This window comes from Colletotrichum paranaense, assembly GCF_030867605.1.
Source record: "Colletotrichum paranaense strain IMI 384185 chromosome Unknown Scaffold_9.1, whole genome shotgun sequence".
In the NCBI taxonomy this organism is placed as follows: Eukaryota; Fungi; Ascomycota; class Sordariomycetes; order Glomerellales; family Glomerellaceae; genus Colletotrichum; species Colletotrichum paranaense.
This window is the reverse complement of record NW_026848967.1, coordinates 1534683-1549625: the sequence shown is the minus strand read 5'-3', so window position 1 is coordinate 1549625 and position 14943 is coordinate 1534683. Positions and strand designations below refer to the sequence as shown.

Genomic DNA, 14943 nt, shown 5'->3' with positions numbered 1-14943 from the left:
AACTTATAAACGCCGGTGGGATACTGCAGCGGGGTTTGCAAAATGATTCGCTCTCAAAGATGAAGATCACCATCCACTGCGCGCTGGAGAAGTCCAGTTCAGTTAGTTGATCATGCTGGGATTACCATGGTGAACACCTTCAGTCATCGCTGATAACGTTATGTGAATGCCGTTCGTCGTGAGATATCTGACGTAAATTTCAAGTATGCTGATGAAGCTTTCTCCGATTTCAAATGCATCCCGTCAATAGTCCGTTAACCCGCGACGCGCTTCCCGTGGGTCTGTGGCGGTTATTCGATTTTGGCCATGCGTTCCGCGGATTCCGCGGGTAACCCCATTGAAGCCAAGAAATATCGAACGCCGGCAGACAACTAGGCCAACAGCAACAATACACGAAAGTTCAGGTTAATCGCAATACAGAACTTGCAGTCGGGTTGGAACTTTACGAATCATTGGGTCAAAGGTCGTACTAAATTGGAAGTATGCCGGGCGTCAGTCGCCAAGCAATCACCTGCCCGAAGTGAGATTCTAGTCGCCGTCTCGGGGATTGGCCTAAGGTATTGTGAACTTCATGAAATTGGGGATCAGGCTGAAAAGTCTGATTTGCAATTTTCTCAACATCTATTTCTCGGTCTTCTTTATGCAATCGAGAAAGTACAATGAGTTAACCCTGAATTAGGCCGGGGGAAAATAATGGGAGAACGGAAATTGGGAATCCGCCAAGGGAACATGCCCGTAAACAAAAGAAATTTCCAAAATAAAAGCCACAAGATGGCTGACTCTCAAGAGTCCTCTCATTCATCAGTCCCTGAAGTAACAACCTTATGTGTGGCAATCTCGATTTCGCTGGCACCATGACCCTGCTTCCACTCATCAACCAGACCACGGAAGTCAGCCGGTAGGTAGGGCGACGTAAGCTCCTGAAGCCGACTTGACTTGCGGTGTGTCTCTACTCCAAGATCCTTCATCAACATGTTGACGTATGGCAAGCCCTCAAAAACAAAGTCAGGAAGGTCGGCACCGTAGCCGCAGGGGTAACGCCACTTGCCCCATTGTGTGTGCAGCATAATCTCGTCCGTAATCTCCTGATCAGATGTAGGGAGACGATCCAGCTGGCCACCCAAGAAGGCGGCAATCCAGTGTCCTTGAATAGTGGCGCAGACTGAAGTGCTGACTGTTGAGATCATACCGGCAAAGGCGAGATCACGAGAGCCCACCATTGTGGAGGGAACCATGAAGCGGTAGTAACGCAAGGGGTTTGCCTCCTTAGGAGTGAATCTCAGTTTAGGTTGATCTCCCAGCCGAGGGAAGAGCTCAAGAACTTTGGCGTCCGCTTCTTGATCTAAAGCCCGTTTCTCAGTTGCAGAGTATTTGAGGCCGAGCTTCTCCTCGTTGAGACCGGCAAACTTGATGGTCGACTCCTTCTTCCAGCCGGTGGAGCAAATAATCGCCTCAGTCTCGAGTTGCTCGCCAGAAGACAGGAAGACTTTGTTGCTCTCCAGTCTATCGATGTTGTCAATGTGAACCCGAATCTTGCCCTCCTTGACCAAATCGAAAAGACTGCTGTCGTAGTTCAAGATGCTAAGACCGCTACCAATCCAGAACGCCGAGTGCCAAGGCTTCAGCTTCTGAAGCTCAGGGTGAGAGTCGTACGCGTTGGCCGAGAGAACGTCGCCGCTCAGCACCTTCCAGAACGAATCGACAATGAAGCGGCCAAAGGTGGTCCCGTGAAGGAATTGCCGAACACCCGAGTAGCCGTCTTCGCCACCCCAAGGACACGGGCTGAACCATGACATCCAACGGATGTTCAGCAACTGGTCCATTCTTTTCTTGAAAGGTGTGACAAAGGGGGGCGCAATCCAAACAGGACCGTGGCCGTTGGGGCGAACGATCAGGTCTACCTGCGCGCCATCCTGTACCAAGGCATAGGCAACATCGAATGCAGACTTTGCCCCGCCTACGACTACGGCATTCTTGACTCCTTTGAGCTCTGATGCCCTCTTGCAGAAGTCCTTTGCATGGAACAGAGGCCCCGAGAAAGACTCGGCTCCTGAGTAAGTAGGAAGGTTCGGCGTCGAGGTCAGCCCTGTTGCCAGGATGAGCTTCTCAGTCTGGATAACGCGCTCTCCTGCCGGTGAGGCAACAGAAAGTCGCCAACCCTTCTCGCCATTCCTCTCCACCAGGCTGACAGCGGTATTAAACTGAATGCGATCGAAGAAGCCAAAGTGCTTGGCGAAATCGGTAAGGTAGCGGTGCAGGACCGCGCCCGGGACGTGGTTGTTGGGCTTGACGCCGTACACGGACTCGGACATGGGAAAGTCAGGGTACTCGTAAGTCCCAATCATGTTGTTCGACTTCAAGCCGGGGTAGAGGCGGTTTTTGGACCATGTTCCTCCGCAAGACTCGGCAGCTTCTAGGACAGCGAGATTCGCGGTCGGGTGGAGTTGTGAGTAGGCCTTGGCGGCTGCGAGACCGAACCAGCCTTGAGAAGAGTGACTTGTCAGTGGCTAGAGTCTGGAAAGGAAAGCCAAAGTGGGCCTGAATTATACTTACCGGCACCGACGACGACTGCATCAAATGGACCCTCCATTGTAAGGCTTTCTAACGTGAAGCTCTGAGAAGCTAGGTACAGGAGACTTGAGTGAACGAGTGGCGCAAGACTCTGTTCAATTTCGAGTTTAGAGTCAAGATATAAAACGATGAATCATAAGAGATCAAAGCCCATCTGCACATGAGACAAGTCCAGCTTTACATATCGAAGCTGTCTGCCCATATCCAGTTACTGTCGAGTTACCCCAGATTGATGGCTGGTTGACAGGGGTTGTGTCAGTGTTAGGCCGCCGCGGCAGGGTATGGGGATAGATTCCGGTGGTGCTTCCGGAACCACCAACACGCATTAGGAACTTATCGAAATTGGGCCCGTCAGCCCTTGTGCCTATCATGTCACTTACGAGAGATTGGTTGTCGAAATATGGATCAGGCGGCGGCGGAATCATTCCAGATTCGAGACCTTGACCGTCATGATCAGGCGTTGGTTGCGTTGCGTGGCGTCTGAGATACGACTAAGGTAACTCTCAAGGCCCCGTCGATGCGCGAAAGATGCACAAGTGTGTCTTCCTTGAGTATTGCAGAAGTTTTTGAAGCACACTTATGAGCGAGTATCTCATCAAATACGTGCGTTTACACGCGCAAACAAATTTCGAGGACACTACTACGGAGCACAGCCAGGCATCGAAGCATCAAGACACCGTCGGCCCATCGTTGCTTCATCTGGAAATGCGGCTACTGCTGAAGAATTCATGACAGGTACCCTTACCCATGTTCTCAATGATCGTCTGCCCCGTAACGTGGCTCAGCGAGTCCAAGCGCGCGTAACAGCGAATGTGGTGCTGGCCGGGGATTGTTGTCGCCGTCTGAGTGCTTATCACGGAACTTCCGAACGGAACGGAACGCACGCTCCTACACCATCCAACGGAAGCTCACCCCGCGGTACACCGGATACAAGGAATACAGCTCTAGGGCCTTGTCAGCTGTGCTCTATGCGCTAAAACAAGGTTTCCGTATCAAGTGTGACCATGCCATCGGAACGTCAAGCGCAACGCATGGTCCATCCCAGGTAATCCGTGTTGATCGCTTGAGTGCCTTGATTGAACCCCGAACTCAACGTATAGACTAGACTCGCAGCTGACAACCCCTAAACCTTGCTCTTCAAGCTACACCGTTGAATCTGATACCACTACCACAAGACTTTCTCAAAATGTATGCGGATATCAGCAAGCCCCCTGCGCCACTGCCAAAGGCTGAGCCACAGTGCATCAGCGAGGGCGTCACGTTGCTGCCGCCGCTCTCGCGCCGAGGCTACGGAAAGGGCCTCATTATACTGCAACATGATTCGACGCAACTCCTGGACATTGTCGAAGGAGTCCCCTCAGCTCTCATCAAGTGGGCGGAAGAGGGTTTCGTCGTGGTGGAGATCCAAGCCAAGGCGTTGACTAATCCGAGCCTTGCCACAGATGTCTTACAGACTGCTTTGAAAGCACTGAAAGACTGCAGCAAGCTGGAGAAAGATAGCAGGTTCGGAGTTGTCGGTATGTTCGTTGAATGATTGTACCCTTCGGTATCGCAAAGACTGTTCACACGAACTAAGCCTCTTTCCAGCGTTTGACCCAACGTTATGGAATAAGATTGCTGGGGTGGCTTGCATCTTCCCAGATATTGTGGGAGCTGTTGTATATGCAGATTCCAGCGATGAGAGTATCCTCGAGAAATCCAAAATCCCCATGCTGTGTCACCTTGCTGGTGGCCAAGCACCGCCTGAGACAAAGAAGACCGAGGGCATCACCACGTATCGATACGCAAAGGCTAAGTCATTCAGGCTTGCGACGCCATTTCATGAAGATTTCGATTACTGGTCAGAGTCTCTGTCTCACACCAGAAACTTGACATTTCTCAAGTCGCTTATTGGCGGGCCTTATTTCGATCTTGAGGCCATCTGGGATGAGCATACATACTATGAGTTCGCGGACCGCTCTGTTGAGCATACCATGAGCACAATGGTTGATCAACCATACGTGAACCATGTTCCCACAGTAAGCGAAGTCAAATTGATCTTCTATGAGAGAGGCCCAGAATACGAAAGCCTCACAGCTAACACGTGCTCAGCTGACGGGTGGCATCGGACGAGGGCCATTAACACAATTCTACCGCAACAACTTCATTTTCAATAACTCTCAAGATACAGAGTTAGAACTCATCAGCCGCACGCTTGGTATTGACCGCGTCGTGGACGAGTTCATCTATAAGTTCACACATGACACGGTGGTCGATTGGCTGTGAGTGATCATCTATTGGGGGCATAATACTCAGAGACGAAAGCAGCTAACACCCCGGTGCCTCTCAGTGTCCCTGGTATCCCGCCAACGTATAAAAAGGTGGAAATACCCTTCACTGCCGTTGTGAATATTCGTGGCGACAGGTTGTACCACGAGCACATTTCATGGGACCAGGGAACCGTCCTGGCTCAACTTGGTTTGATGCCGCAGTACCTTCCCTTCCCATATCCGATCAAAGGCCAAGAGGATGGGGCAACTTTTGAGTACCGCGTGCCAGTCCTAGGGATCGATACTGCGGAAAAGATGAGGGATCGGAACTCTGTTGTATCAAACGAAATGTTTAATTTCAAGGTGCGGAAATCATGAAGGAGCTATGGAAGAATCAACGGATACGGTAGAGGTTTAGGTTGGAGCTACTAGTTCTCTGATTCGGTCCTGCAATGATCAAGCATCTTGAGTCTAGGTAGCCATGTCTTTTTGTATGTCTGAGACGTCAAATACCGGTGGCGGCCTTGTAGACTCTGAAAATAATCGTCGATGTTATCATTGATCGTCATTCATCTCGTATCACATGGTAATATAATAAAAGTACAACCGCCAAGAGGCCCCTTAAGAGACTAAGCCCTCAGCAAAACTGTTCTCGAGATCGCAATTTGGCCATTGCATCTGGAACTCATCGTCCCACCCAGAAGACCCATCATACATAAACTCCGATGCAGGAAGTACGTCGCCGTCCTTCCTGCCGTCATCATTCTCGGAGTCGGGCATCTCGATCATGCCAAACCCCATCAGACTCCCACGCACCTCCGCAAGCTGATCAGACAGTTGCCTTGCAGCCTTTGACCTCGTAACATAACTCGCTGCCAGTGCCACAGCCAGCTCGTAGCTGCGGCCCATGGCCTTGGACAGTCCCGGCGGCAGGCTAGCTAGTAAGGTTGAACGGTTCTGCTCCAGGGATGACGTCAGGACGAAACCGAGGGCGGAAGCTGAAGCCAATAGCTCTTGGTAATAGGGCTGCTGCTTCCGGTAGATGTCTGTGTTGGCGTTCAGTGCGTAGAGAACGTCGCAGATATCAAAGAGGACTTCGATTGCGGGCTGCAGGTATTTCTTGCTCGTCTGTGTGTCGGTTCGTGAGAAGAACCACGGCTTGAGGAGGAAACTCCGGACGGTTTCCGCGCGCAGGTGGAGTAGTATGGGGAAAGAGGAAGGTTGCTTGGGAGGGCTTAGGCTCCATGTCTCAGGGTGTGTGATGGAGTAGTTGCCGACAGCTCGTTTGCGCCATTGCTCCAACTGGAAATTCATGAGCTCAAAGTTATCCTCGTCTTCGTACCGCTGGGCCTTTGTGGCTTGTGCCATAGGCCCTTCCAGCTTATTGCTGACGCGGATGAAGGACAGCATTGCTTGTATGTAGGGATGATCGGCCTTTTGGTGTGTTAATGCAGGTTGAGAGTTTCATCAGAACGGTGTAGCTTACCGAGATAAGGTTGACAGGGCTGAAACTGGAGTCATGAAAGTTCGAGGGCAGGTTGGCTGCTGCACTCCATTGTCGGTCCAGGATGACAATGCTGGAGACCAGGGTGCAGAGTCCTGAGCGTAGACTCGGTGAGCTTGCCAGACGGGACCACGCTTCCTCGTTGTGTACTCCGAGCTCCATGAGCATGCGCCCGGCTATGCCACACATACGCCATGCAACCTGGGGCATATCATTGAAGTATTCGTAGCAGCCCTGATTGGTCTTGTCAGTGCTAGATGGAGTCGAAACGGAAAGTGGCTGCAACTGACCTTGAGAAGTATGATGATGACTTGCTTCATACTTGTGTTAGATTCGGTAATTCTGCTGTTCACAGCCTCTTTCATACAATCTACTATGAGCGCTTCGATATTGGAGCTTTCTGGCGTCGCTTCGGTGTGGAGTGCAATAGCCAAGGCAAGATTCAAGATTATCAAATCTTCCTCGGAAGCCATGTCCGACTTTTCCGTCACTATCTCCCAACTTGTCGAATCCGCATCCGCATAGAAGAACCGAGCATGGGCGATAGTCTGGTCGATGTCGATAATCGGGTGAAGAGCGCCGATAGCGTCTTGGTATACGCCAAGCATTTCGACCACTTCGTCGATGTTCATCAAAGACTTGAAGCGCAACAACTTTTGGGAATCGCTTGCGCCGGTTACAAGTGGGTTGAAAGAACTCGTGCTCTGCGTCAAAGACATGGCATCGTCATGGACCGACACAGTAGGAATGAAGTCGAGGCTGATCGGTTCTTCTTGCATTGGTTCGGGCGGCGTGTGGTATAGGCTCTCTCGGCGAATGCGTTTTCGGGCAACCTTCATGGTCTCCTCCGGGCTCGGCAGGCCGTACAGCTGCCGAGGCGGGGAGCACGTTGACGGCCCGATTGACTCAAGGCAGTTTTCGAGGACTCCAGCGTCAGTTATGAGGGCTGAAAGGAAATCTTCGGGTGTTTGGTTGCCCATTGTGAATGCCGGGGATGGTTGTATGGCGTTCGCCACCTCGCTAGGAGTCTGCACGCGGGATGCGAGACTGTTCAATTGGTCTTGTAGACTTGATAAGAGTTTCATGATGTTGTCCTGGTTATTGGACGTTGACGAGGTCTCTCGCCTTGATTGATCGGACTCGGTAGGAGAATCATCGGTGGCCGTCGCAGTCGGGACGGACCACATGCCGTCATCGGAGCCGTAGATGCTGTCGAAGACGCAGGTCTGCTTACGTCCTGCGCAGTACCTGCATGGTTGCCGTCCGTCGCATTTCCCCTTTCGTCGGCGACATGCCTCGCAAGCGCGCAGTGCATACGGCGCTCGTCGTCTTCCCGTCTCTCCGCTCTGTGGGCTTGGTCTCTTTGTGACGCGGTTCTCTTTCGGTTGCGCCATGGTGTCTTTGCTCCGTGGCATCGCAGGGTACTTTAACCTCAAACGTAATTGAAAGCAGATGGTTTCCAGGTGGATATTGCGCAAGTAAGTGAAACGATGACGTTCAGTATGCAGGCCACACAATGATCGAAAGGATGGAAAAGCGGTTCTTTCAGAGAGAAATGCCGGGGGATGGAAGAGAACCAACACAATCGAATAGGAGAGGGAAGAGATAAGCAGACAGATTGTCAGTCGGCTATGTTCCTCTTGATAGCGGCAAAGCGGGACTTCCTACGATTACGGGTTTAGCCTAGGGTCCCTTACCCGCTAGAAATGTAGAATGCGGGGAAGAGATAACGGGGCTTTGACGATTGGTTAAGATGGGATAATCCCCATGTTTCTCTTTCACTAAGTTTTGATCCGTGTCGCCCGGCACTCCTTGCTTCAGGGCTAGTCCTTGAACCATGCCGGATCTGTTCAAGAGCTGAACAAGTCTGCCACAATTCGTAAGCAAAGCACCACATACGAAATCCGCCAATGCTGACTTGTTGGTTCTGGCAGAATGCCGCTTCCGGGGTTTCAGCGTGGTGTTTCCGAGTGGTCCCTGCCACGCCTGCTTAGCATCAACCACAACCCGCTCTGTCGTCCTGCGGGTAGGAACGCTTTTCTTGAGACTACCTACATAAACTATACCGCAGCTAACCAGATGAACGCCAATGCCACTGGTTTTAGTGTTGATGGATTTTAGTTAAAGACATACACATCAAGTCTCTGTGAGTAACTTGGATATGGCATCAAGTCTGGGTCCCCGGCTTGTGGTACATACACTAGTGGGCTGTGAATCAAATGGCTCGATCGCTCGCTTCCTGAACCCCCTGGTCCGTGGGAAGCGCGGGCGTTTATGAACCATTCCTGGATGTGCGCTTCTGGTCGCCCTTTCACGAGACACAGCTCCGGCGGTAAAGTGCACTTCATCCCAACATTCAATCTCATCGTCCCTGTTTTTGTTGTCCATCTTATACAAACACTTCGGAAGTACCAGCCCGGAAACACAACAAGTTTACCCATAATGACTATTGTCAAAATGGGGGAGACCTCATCTATGAAGCTGTTAGCGAGGTTAAGCATTTAAAAGAGTAGCTGAACGACCCACCTGGGGGGCGGGGGGCAGTATTTGCTTTTTCGAGATCTGCCCTGCAATGACGGCAGCAGATGTTCAACCGGCCATTTACACACATCATGACGCTTCTTGTCGCTGCTAGGGAGAGTTTTCAGCCAACCACACGGCGATTAAGGGACCACCGACGAACACTCTCACCCTGCATACGTGAGGGAAATCGGAGCGAAGTCTCGTATTCGCAGATATAGCTATGACGACACATTCAGTAATGCCCAAACATATGTTACCGACGGTGTGAAGAGATCTTTCCTTGAAGTAGTCATGTCGTGACGCTCATGAGTGTTACCTTGATACCCAAGAACCTACTACCGATAACCCTATTGCTTAGACAAGCAACCGCAGTAAGGTCTTACAGGCTGCGAACAGCAGGCCGGTGTATTCACCTTCTTCCAGGTGACAATAAGATCAACCCCCACACGTGGTATCGCATGCGCGCCAAGTTCGCTAACATCATGCAAGCAGTAAATCCAGTACTCGGACCTGTTCAGCGCCGTCGGTACCGTCACGAGCTGTTCCGTAATCTTTAGAGTCTGAAAGCTGGCCCGATTCGTGAACTCGAAGAACATTTCGCCAAATGAATATTAGATCTTATTCAGCAACATCAACTCATTACGAATGCTTCCCTGATGCTGGAGATCATGCTTCGTTGATGATACAAAGCGAGGCAACGTTCGAGAGTAAGCACAATTAATTTGATATGCGATTGAAGGCTGCTGGCGGACTTATTTAGCATTTCGATCAATGGTGAAGCGATCCGGTCGTAATCCCCATACGATAATTAGTTTCTATCGTGGCCACCAAACGGACACAGCTGAAGGCTGTGAGCAGCACATCGCAGATGCAATATCCAAGGAACTCAAGACACCAGTGAGGCTCAGGCAACTGAAAGAGCTTTCCCCATTTTATGCGGATTTGGGTATTAGCTCTGATCTCATTTCCAAAATGATTGGGTTCTAGACTAGTATCAGTCAAGAAATGCATCTACCAGTAGACAGAAGCCAAGAAAGTCTTATCTCTATGCACGCTTCCTTTCTCTTGGGTCATTACACCTCAAGTCTCAATCTTAATAGTAATCTGCGCCCCCATTCAAACCACGTTCGCTTCCTCTTGAGTTGACCCAAGGATTGTTGATGGAGCAGCTTGAGTCGTGTTGGTGTTTTCTGTAACTTGGCTTACGAGACCGACCATGCGTAGCTGCCGTCTGAAGCTTGACCTCATCGCTTCTTCTTGATTTTCCCGCATGTTAGGCGCGATATTGTGTCTCCTGCGGCTGAGAGAGAGCTTCCGCAGCACGGGGATTGACGCGGCAATGATAGTCGCTGCGATCTCAGCACTTTCCCATATAAAAAGACCCCCTAATTTATCTACAGAGTAGTTAGATTACACGGGAATGTTACAAAAACTAATCGCACTAAAATCGGAACTTACTATTATCCAACGGGTTGAAGCTGAAAAGATGAAATATCTTGACAATTCCTGTTGCTCCAGCACTTCGTACATGATTAGAAATTGAAAGCAGCCCGTAATAATGGCAGAGAAAAAACTAACCCGAATCCCATGCTCATGGCCACACATATACCAATTCTGTCCTTTGTGCTGAGGTGCAGCGGCCATATGATCTTCCATGGCAGTAACGATAGGAGGAAGTCCAAAAAGACTGAATAAGCTGATACATTGAGCTGTGAGTGTGATTTGTAGACCCGAAAACTGCGACATACTCAAGCATACCGGAAGCAAAGACAGCAAAGTTGAGTGCCTGTCTACCTGTCATGCACGGCAAATGAGAACGAGGACCACATGGATTTTCGAATAAGGGTACCCATGTCGCCACGGTAACGTTCATGGTCACCATGATGAACCACAATAGCCATCGCAATTTTCCGGTGACGAGCTGCAAAAGAGTGAAGATGAAAGATGTCTTGGCAAGCGACCATGCCATATTTGCCATGACTCCAGCTACATGGCTCATGTCCGCATTCTTTTTAACCAACAGAACGATAGGCACTAGAGATGTGGCATTAAGCACCGCGACTCGAAGGAATAGCTGGGTAGCGAACAGTATCTTGGCTTTGAGATTAGTAGAAGACGCATGATAGGAGCTTGAAATGCTCACCCATGCAACAATGATGCAATAGTCATCTAGCAATAGTCGGTAGGTCATAGTATGTACAATCCGAGTGAATAATCGAAGGCCGAAAATCCCAGTCGCGAGTACGAAAAGTATTGACAGAGATGCAATTTGCCTTACGACGATGTTGTCTAATGGCGGAGCCATGAATGCCTGTGGCAAATATCAATGAGCTTTATGAAAGTGATGAGAAGATGACAAGAAAATGATATCTGTGTGTCGGCAAATATGGGATAGGGTGGGGCTTCGTCGAACTACAGACAGAGGGAAAATTTAAGATCATACCTCCAATCGAGGTCTCCTATCAAGTAATCTGATAATCTTTGTAAAGATAAAGTACTGAGCAGAGATCATTGACAAATTTTCGTTGCAACCACCTCTTGAGCATGGCTAGAATATGGCAACACGTGGGCGGCTAACCCATCCCTGAATACTTCAAGTTTACTTCGTGGCTGTTTACTTAGTTTGCCCAGTGCATATTACCGACTTAATCCAACTGTCAGTTCCACGATTAGCGGAGGTGTGTGTAAGGTGTGTGCTTCCCTTACAGGGGCTACTGAGACATTCTGTCAGTCACATCATCGTTCCGTCAGCATTTACATTCACTATTGTGAAAACCCAACGTTTGACCGCACAAATTGGTGGAAGTGACTGAGTTATGCGGTAGGATACTAGACTGAATTACCTATGCACTACGGGGGATCACTAAAATGAATTCGCCTATACGACTACGATAGTGACATTTGGTCGCCTGCAATGGCTTATGTGGCTTGCCTAGCCGTAAGACTAGTATGAAGGTGCCCATCGAAAACTCCCTGATTATTTATGTTGCATAAATATATTTCAGATGGTTGATTAGGGATGGATGCTACATCCATCCATGATTTCCCCAGTCACCACATGCGTGTAAAATCTGGAGTGGTACACTTCGTAAGTTCTCGAGGGTAAGCCATATAGGTCGGTGGTAACAGAGTACTGATGAAAGCTGAGTACTTGCTGTAGCCTTCATTGATGACGTTTTGGAGACATGTCTGCTCGAAATTTTGCCTTACCTCAGCCCTAGCAGACTGGGCTAAAGAGTCAAGCGGGACGGGGGGTAGTGTATGGTCTCGGAGCTCGGAAATTGCACAAAGGCGATCTTTAAGCCCGAGGCTTCTTACGTGGGCCTCATTCCTCTCCAATAATCTTTCCGTCCAGGCAATGGCAACCGCCCTTGAGTTCAACGAACTTTCTGCTGGGGTCAGTGCATGTGTTGTGAGAGAGGGACTCGTCTCAGGCCGGCTGTAATTTGCAACGTTCAATAAGCTTTCCAGTTCATTGAGGGCAAGAGCCGGTTCAAAAGGGTGGGATAGCAAAGGTGCACAGCTCAAATCTTTCCATTCATAAGTAGAGACCTTGCGATTAGACTCATACGGCTTCGAAGTATCTGTTGAACCATGATACCGCTTGATAGAAAGCTTGCTCTTTTCCGAACCTCTCCTTTTCGTTCTTCGGGTCACCGCGAACGGAAAAGCCATGGTGAACACCAGAAAACAGGTTGATCTGGTAGTTCTGCTTCGTTTGAGCGAGAATAGCTTCACTTTCATGTCGCTTCTCTGTTGGGAAGATGTCATCAAACTCTGCTGCAGCAATCGACAGCGGTCCGGTGATGGCAGCGAGCTCATCCGCCTCTACAAAGGACGGGTGGGCAATGAAACCGCATTGGATTCCGCTCTTGTAATGACGCACGGCATACTTGGAAGAGAATTAGGATACTGCGTAGTGTGCAACTGATATGAAAACGAACCTTGGCCCCAAAACAATATCCTGCTGCTGCAATTTTCGTGATACCAAGGCCTTTTAGGTAGTTGATGCCGGAGACGACTATCGGGTCAATTGTCTCTGAGGTGTGTGGGTTCTTCCCGCCAGTGCCCTCCTGCAGCCACTTCATGATGTCAAAATCCTCCGGCATGTTTAACGGTGCCGGATCACCATTGAACAGATCGAGGACTAGACATGCGTAGCCCTGGCGAGCAAATGCATCGGCCATGAGCTTGCTGTTTTGCCATATTCCAATGATATCTGGAAGATACAAGACAGCTCGCTGCGAAGCCTCGTTTTCAGCGGGAAGAGCCAAGTATGCCTCAATTTTCCCATCAACCTGGACGGATTTCCCTGTTGGATTACCCCTATGTTGAGGAAATCAGCTGATATTCGAAGATTGTTATTGCTGTGCACCTAGGAATAATCTTACTCGTGAAGTGTGCCAACAGTGCAACAAGCACCTGGTGCATTGGATGCCATTGTCTCTGCGATAAGATTCGACGAAATCTTAGTTGTGGTTGAGACAGCTAGATGCTTGTTCGCGATTATACAAAGTACCGAGTAGGTATTATCAACCAAATGGATAGACAGAAGTGTGACACTCATACACCCAGACGAATATCAATCGCGTTACGGTAATCGCCTCTAGGGTAAGTCATATCAAGTGTCGCCAACTGGTGTCCTAAACGGGTCGACAAAGAGTCGGGGTAGGGATCCGGCGCGCCAGCACGAATAGGAACCGATGAGCTTCGGAGCTTCCGAAGTCTACGGAACCGGGGTGAGACCCACTTTCCGAAGCCAATCCCGGGGCCACACACTCCTCGCCGGGAGTCACGATAAAGGAACAGCAGGGACTATTCACATCGTTCATGACCAATGCAACTACTGACTTTCCCTCAGATCTGAATCATAGCCGTCATACTCATTTACCAGTCGCAACCCATCTTCAATCGGTTTATCATGCCTTCCGACCACCTTGACGACGTGCGGCCCATGTTTGAGCTCCGCGGCCGTAACTACATCGTTACGGGCGGAGCTCAGGGCATCGGTTTTGCATGCACTCGCGCTATTTGCGAGATGGGAGGGAATGTAGCAGTGTTTGATATCCAGGATAAGCCAGTCGATGAGTTTGACACACTCTCTGAGAAGTTTGGCACAAAAACTGTTTACATCAAGACGGACGTCACGTCGCAGGAGAGTATCCAAGCTGCTTTCGACAAAGTGATTGCGGAATTCGGCTCCATCAACGGCTGTGTGCCGGCGGCGGGCATTGCCATAGATAAGCCATTCCTCGATCAAACATGGGCCGAGTTCAACCGCATCCAGGAGATTAACGTGAGTCGTTTCTATGGTGTTACCCCGCAGGAGTTCATACTCATAATCAAATAGGTTCGCGGAACATTCTTCGTCGCTCAACTTGCGGCCAAGCAAATGTTGAAGCAAGGGTCTGGGGGCAGCATGGTCCTTCTAGCCTCCCAGTCCGCGCACATTGCTCTCCCCGGCTACCGCATGGCGGCATACAACGCCTCCAAGGGAGCCGTCTTCATGCTCTCCAAGGCCCTTGCCGTTGAGCTCGCACCACACAACATCCGAGTGAACACCATTTCTCCCGGTTTCGTCGACTCAGAAATGACAAGAAACGTACGGGCGTCAAAGAGTAAGCGGGAGGGAGAGCAGATGTGGCTCGCGCCACCCAACCAGAGGCTTAGCACGCAAAACGACCTTACTGGTGCCGTCGTCTATCTCCTCAGTGATGCTGCGCGCCACACAACGGCAGCGGATATACCCATCACTGGTGGACTTCATGCGGGAACCATGGATGGTTTGATCAGTTACGACTCTTAATTGGCCCGCAAAATAGATTTCTTTCATCGTACGTAATCAACTAGAGACAATTCCGTATTGCCGCCCGGTTATAGTCTCGTCGAGCAGCTCGCTGTGCGTTCCGGCTTTCGTGTGTCAAGTGTTTCGTCAACTGCATGTGCACTGTGCAGCTGAAATGAGATCATATGTGCAACAAAGCTTTCGGTCTGGGCGCAATGTTTCGAGACGAGTCAAAGCTATTGGCACCAGAAAGCCGCGGCTATGATTACATAATTAATATCAGTTCCTCTGGTTATAATGTGCGGAGTTCT

General features: G+C 50.0%; 6 protein-coding genes across 6 annotated transcripts; 2 read left to right on the top strand and 4 right to left on the bottom strand.

The window, feature by feature from the left end:
- Positions 1-794: 794 nt before the first annotated feature.
- CPAR01_11272 (uncharacterized protein) lies at positions 795-2590 on the bottom strand (the record flags this gene model as incomplete). Its single annotated transcript, XM_060495531.1, has 2 exons — positions 795-2482; positions 2554-2590. 2 exons carry the CDS (start codon positions 2588-2590, stop codon positions 795-797), a joined length of 1725 nt encoding a protein of 574 aa, XP_060345879.1.
- Positions 2591-3757: 1167 nt separating this feature from the next.
- Positions 3758-5198, top strand: CPAR01_11271 (carboxymethylenebutenolidase; the record flags this gene model as incomplete). The annotated part of the gene is made up of 4 exons (XM_060495530.1): positions 3758-4088; positions 4159-4589; positions 4663-4832; positions 4901-5198. The coding sequence occupies 4 exons, from the start codon at positions 3758-3760 to the stop codon at positions 5196-5198; spliced, it is 1230 nt and encodes a 409-aa protein (XP_060345878.1).
- A 243-nt stretch (positions 5199-5441) lies between these two features.
- On the bottom strand, positions 5442-7718 carry CPAR01_11270 (uncharacterized protein; the record flags this gene model as incomplete). Its single annotated transcript, XM_060495529.1, has 3 exons — positions 5442-6254; positions 6307-6558; positions 6615-7718. 3 exons carry the CDS (start codon positions 7716-7718, stop codon positions 5442-5444), a joined length of 2169 nt encoding a protein of 722 aa, XP_060345877.1.
- Positions 7719-9963: 2245 nt separating this feature from the next.
- CPAR01_11269 (uncharacterized protein) lies at positions 9964-11152 on the bottom strand (the record flags this gene model as incomplete). The annotated part of the gene is made up of 4 exons (XM_060495528.1): positions 9964-10241; positions 10306-10342; positions 10426-10543; positions 10596-11152. The coding sequence occupies 4 exons, from the start codon at positions 11150-11152 to the stop codon at positions 9964-9966; spliced, it is 990 nt and encodes a 329-aa protein (XP_060345876.1).
- Positions 11153-12412: 1260 nt separating this feature from the next.
- Positions 12413-13288, bottom strand: CPAR01_11268 (uncharacterized protein; the record flags this gene model as incomplete). Its single annotated transcript, XM_060495527.1, has 3 exons — positions 12413-12739; positions 12792-13173; positions 13239-13288. 3 exons carry the CDS (start codon positions 13286-13288, stop codon positions 12413-12415), a joined length of 759 nt encoding a protein of 252 aa, XP_060345875.1.
- Positions 13289-13768: 480 nt separating this feature from the next.
- On the top strand, positions 13769-14653 carry CPAR01_11267 (uncharacterized protein; the record flags this gene model as incomplete). Its single annotated transcript, XM_060495526.1, has 2 exons — positions 13769-14143; positions 14198-14653. 2 exons carry the CDS (start codon positions 13769-13771, stop codon positions 14651-14653), a joined length of 831 nt encoding a protein of 276 aa, XP_060345874.1.
- Between the last annotated feature and the right edge of the window lie 290 nt (positions 14654-14943).